The sequence below is a fragment of the Nestor notabilis genome, unplaced genomic scaffold (genome assembly GCF_000696875.1).
Source record: "Nestor notabilis isolate BGI_N333 unplaced genomic scaffold, ASM69687v1 scaffold5900, whole genome shotgun sequence".
Taxonomy (NCBI): Eukaryota; Metazoa; Chordata; class Aves; order Psittaciformes; family Psittacidae; genus Nestor; species Nestor notabilis.
Window position 1 is genome coordinate 1 of NW_009912352.1, and position 5,643 is coordinate 5,643.

The 5,643-nt window shown below is 36.3% G+C and overlaps 1 protein-coding gene across 1 annotated transcript in view; it reads left to right on the forward strand.

The window, feature by feature from the left end:
* The first annotated feature begins 807 nt into the window (after positions 1-807).
* The window catches only part of METTL25 (methyltransferase like 25), a 59,099-nt gene continuing 54,263 nt past the window's right edge, over positions 808-5,643 (forward strand). Inside the window, exons 1-2 of the mRNA XM_010019080.1 lie at positions 808-829; positions 5,157-5,321. Coding sequence (XP_010017382.1) covers positions 808-829; positions 5,157-5,321 — 187 coding nt within the window. The remainder of the gene's footprint in view (positions 830-5,156; positions 5,322-5,643) is intronic.

Below are 5,643 nucleotides of genomic sequence, written 5' to 3' on the forward strand. Positions count from 1 at the left end.
GGGCTGCTGCGACCGCCTGTGGGGCGCTCGGTGGTGGCCCCGCTCGGTGACATGCCGCGTGCCCCGCCCGTGACATCGCGTTCAGACCTACTGTGTTTGTTAAAACCTATTTTCCTCGCTTGAATAAACACCGCTCTGCCGAGCTGCTCTGATTTTTCCTGCGCTTTCACTTTCTGGCTTCCTGCGCCCACACCCATGTTGACCCGTTACTCTGCCATCTGCCAAAGCTGCTTCTGCCCTTTGTTGCCAGTGCTCTCACCAGCACTGAAGTTGCCCTACCCTTTTACAGGGTAACGGGGTGTATTTGGAACTGTCACGGCTCGGATCAGGTACAGCCATATTGGGAGGAACTGCTCTTTAGGAGACTCTCGGTCATGGCAGTTGTGCTGATTGATGGTCTGTAAGTTTCATAGTGTTCAATCGCAAGTGAAACTCCTGTCAGGCTCCTTTGCTCTGACTTATTTCTGAAGAACAGAAATAAAATGAATCCCCCCAAAAAACCCTCCACATGAGTGCAAAGATGTAATGGTTGAAAGTTCGTCAACTGTTGGAGCTCTGGAAATGTGGAAGACAGCTGGAAAAGGCTTGAACACTGCTTCCCTATGTATCTGTAATAATGAGTGTCTGGCAGAGGAAGAGAGAAAGCAGTTTCATTTCTGACAAGACATATTTAAGAAGCACTTCATATTTTTAGTAATTTTCAAGTAAATCCAGAGGAAACCAGCTATGAAACTGTGTGACTGAATTTACTGCAGTTCAAGCAGAAGGAAAACGTACCACTAATACGTGTTCAGGCAGGGCACAGAAATGAAGATAAAGCATCTGAAAGGTATGGTATTTGTGGGGACTGAGCCCAGGCAAAGAGATCTGTTTCAGAACTAAGGTAGTAAAATCTCTGACAAAACACTTAGCCGAGAAAAACCTGTATCATGCCAAAGCTTATAGAGCAGAGATAGCTCTCATATAACATTCGCTCTGAAATACTGTGTTAAATGACATGTGGGACAGGAAAGCATGTTGAGTGCAAGAGAAGGGTCTACAGAAAGCAACATGTGGAGCTGTGCACTTTTTGGCAAAGAAGACAATCTAAGATAATGATTTGGATTTGGAAAGAGATTGAGGAACTGTGAATTGCTACATCATTTGTAACATTTCTCTCTTGGATCTAAAGACCTTCAAAATATTAAATGTAAGAGTCATTTTTAAAGGGTAGAGCTATCTGGGGAAAAAAAAAAAGGAGAAAAAAACCCAAAACACAGTTTATTTGTGCATGAAAAGGACACTGGATTATGAATTAACTTTGAGAGCCAGATGGAAACAAGACAGTGTTCCAGTCAGCAAGCAAAAGTGTTGGGAAGCACTGAGGAAAAGCTTCTAATGTTTTTGACAGGTAATGTCAGAGCCAGAACTGACTCAGAGCAACAGGACATAAAATTAAATGTAAATAGAGGCTAGTGCAAAACTAATTACTAGATGAAGTCCTTAAAAAATAAAATGCTAAAGGAAAATTGCCCTGATTTTACCTGTTTCTATGAGAAAACCCATTAAATTATTCAGACACTGAAGTGGTGGCTGGTAGAGTAGGAAGACAGTCAGGAAGGCAAAGCATTGTTCTGCAGATTTTTAGAATTGTCGAATCATTTAATGATCTGTATTCAAAATGCGTGTTGCAGAATCTGATACAGAAATTAGTGCAACAAAAGACACAATTTATGTATCTTTAAAATTAAGTGTGTGTTTTAGAAGGGTATGAAGCCTTCATGTTGTGGCCAAAATGTAACATTTCTTTGTTGATTTCTGCAGGGATTATTTCTACTTATAGGGAAAAATAAAAAAAAAAAAAAAAAAGAGAGAATTGCTCTTTTTTCCTAGCCTCAAAATTATTGTGTGTTATTTAACATTCAAAAGGTTTTGAGACAATCTCAAAATTCCCTCCATATTGTGACAAAATTGGAGGTACTGTAAATGAATGGTCACATGCTTGCTGTTTTCAGAATTCATGCCTGAGTTGTTTGACAGCATTGTATCTGTCCACCCAATCATATGATGAAAGTACATCATAATACGAGTTTTTCAGTGAAGATGCCCACGAACATCTACCTATATTTGAAAATGAATGCTTTGTTAGCCTGTATTAAAATTAGGATTGAGAAATTTACTATCATTATATTGTACTGAGTGCCTCAGAACAACTTACTAACATTAGAGATCAGAAACCAAGCATTAGAGATCTTAAAACCCAACATAAACTGAGTGACTCTTCCTTATATTCCTCTAAAATATGAACTGTATATGTGGTTGTTCTTCAAAATTATTAGATACATTAATGTTTGTTATTTATGTTTGCCTTGAAGTGGGTACTAAAAGGCTATTGTAACATGCTATCATTCATAGAACTACATTTATTTGGAATGTGGCTATGAGCATAGATTTATTTTGCATGACCAAATGACACTGTGGTCATGTACCCCAAATACCTTACTCAAAATACGTGTTAAATGACATTCTGATTTCACATGGTAAACACTTCACTCAGAGTTTGAGAAGTTTCACATTCATACATTTGCAATCCCCAAACTCTTACGACAAGTTTTCTAGAATCTGTTCTATTACAGATCCCAAATTAAATTATAGGGTAACATAAGCTACATTTGACAGAATTGATGTGAAAATGTGAAGTTGTCAGTTCGTACTCACATAGCTCTGCAAACTAAAAAGTAACATTATTGCAGATTGGCACAAAACTGTTACTCTGCACAATATTTTATGTTACTATAGGGATTTTGACAAATTTATATGCTGAATTGTAGTTTCAGAAGCTAGCGAGCAAGAAATTACAATTCTATTGTACAGTGTTACATGCAAGAAGATAATCATGCTATGGAACATTACATGTTCTGTAAATCAGTTTTAAAGAGTATTTTCGGATACTCATCAGATGGTGTTTCGTTATAATGACCATATAAAGGGTGGAACCCTTGTTTTCAGTTGGACCCCACAGAAAAATTTCAGATCCATTTTTAGAGATAGAAAACTGTTTCATATTTTTATACATCAAAAAGCTGACATTTGCCATATTGCATCTTGTTTATCATGTCATTGATGTAAATTGGACACAGGCACAGAAAAGTCTGTGGTTTAAGTATTTTCGTATTTTCCTGTAAATTACTGTTTGTAATTCCAATTTTTTTGGCACATGTTTCTTTCTTCTGAAGACTTAACTGCAGATGGACTGACTGATTGGTTAAAAGACATGCTAGATTTCATCTTATGAGCGGCCAAAGTAGAAACATTTTGAGAAAGCTAACATTTTTAATATTCGTAAGTATCACATAGTCCACAAACTGCTTGAAGTCATGCTTCAGATACCTTAATGTAGTTGGTTTTTTTACTTTCTTTTAGTTGTCAAGCTGGGACTACAATTTATATTTGGTAGGAGTGGTATTACAGACGATATCCTACTAGTTCTGTTCATGTTCTTCCATCAGATAACTGAATTCATGGAAGCTACAGAACATGAGTATTACTACATTTAATTTCAATTAAGTGAGGGTTGTAAGGAGAGTTGATATATTTTATGTCATAGTGTCATAGAATCATCGACTGGTTTGGGTTGGAATGGACCTTAAAGCTCATCTAGTTCCAACGCCCCTGCCATAGTCAGGGACAGCTTCCAGTAGAGCAGGTTGCTCCATGCCCCATCCAACCTGGCAGGTGCTGAAAAGGTGAAAGCAGACAAACAGTGGGTTTATAAGTTTTTCATGAGTTCTGACAAAGAAGCAGAAAAGTCCAAATTTCAATAATCAGTCTTTAACCTGGGGAAGTTATGAAGTTTCAAGATAAGTTGATTTTTTGTGATATAGTAGGAACAGCAGGCAGTAAGGTGAAAGCAAGATTGGGTTGCTAAATCTTGTGAGTTTTGAATCTGCAGAATATTTGTTTATGCTGTTGATGTTGGTGAGCTATTTGAAAGTTAGATAGGAAAAATAAGGATAAATTTCTTCAAGAGTATAGGTTTAATGGTTTTCCATATCAGTATCAGGGTCATGTGGTGTAAGATGGGTATGTGTGTGGTTGACCATAGTTTTTTTTTATACTGTTGCAAGCTTATATATGTAATTCCTATGATGGTTATTTCCACAGTGAGTCTATAAATTTTCTGGATTGCTGTTCATTCACAGAAAATCGAAAATAAATATGCATGACCTTTAATTGTGGTTATGCAAGAAAATTAAGAGCATTAGAGGTGAGGTCAATCAAAACAGCTGTATCTGTTGTCATGCTGGTGGGTAGGCTAGATTTGGGAAAGCTACCTTATGCTAGGTATGTACTTGCTCAACATCTCATGAGACAAAAGGCAAACCAGGAGACATTTTCTAAATCTTTGTAACTGTTTGCTGGACTGGTTAATTTTTATATATTTGAAAAGAATAAGAAATATTCCAAAATTACTAGCAAAATATGTAGAATTCACAAATAGTTTTAACCACAGTAGAGAGGAATTAGATAATAGAAAACAAAGTTAGAATTAATAAATGATTCATACCAATATGTTTCACTTAGAAATAAATGTATATTTCTGACAGTAAGAACTAAGTAATACTATACTAAAGCATTTAATCCTGAGTTAAATAAGATATGCACTGGAATCTAACTTTAGCTCACACCCGATTGGTAATAAAAATCAATTTATTTAATTCTCCCAGCAGATTCACCAGTTACAAAGCAGCTTGGAAAGTGTGTGAATGTAGTGCTTATAAATCAAAATATTTAACATATTGAACAGCTGCATTTCTTAAGCAATCTAGTAGCATATATTGTCAGTTGGGACTGAGTAGGAAACATATTATGAGCAAGTTTGTAAACAAAAGAGAAGTGATAATGTTGACTGAATTCTCTAGTTGATTATACTATAGTTGCTCTGTTAAAGCAATAGATTTTTCCACATTTACAGTGGTTCAGCTAAGAGCAAAATTTAACCTTGGTTCTGAAGGGGAAATACAGCTGAAGAAAAATAGTGAGTTTTCCCACTTATGGAAGCAAAATAAATGGTTGCTTCTAGCTGATACTAAGTATTTATTGTTTATAATTTTTTGTCAGCACTGTTACAAAAGATGTTAAGCAATGTTTACAGACGTCTTTCCTTTTCTGTACAGATGATGACACATTTTCCAATGTGTTCTGTGAAAACTCGGAGAAGCTTATTAATGTACATTTGTTTGCCCTGGCTGCTAAGTATTATTCTTTGTCCAACCTTGGAGTGTGTACCCCATTAGAAGATGTACTTGAAGCACTGAGAGGAGACAATCAAGGAACAACAGGTATATTTACATCCGTTCTTATATTTTTACTTATTCACTATAGGACTTGTAGAGTTTCGGTTTTGGGTGGTTTGTTGTGGGTTTTTTTGTCTTCCCTACTTAAGTCTTCATTAGTTCCTAGCAAGTTTATTCATTGCCTTTGTTTAGAAAACGGATTCTCATGCTAAAATTTGGGCAGAGAGGTCACAGCATTCAATACCTAGAGACCCTTCCTGAGATTCAGTTTTAAAGGACATGAGATATGTCTAGCAGTCACACCATTATTTGAGATACCTTGTTAATTCCTTTTGTTTGTCTTCTGTCTGAGCAGACAGGATCATGG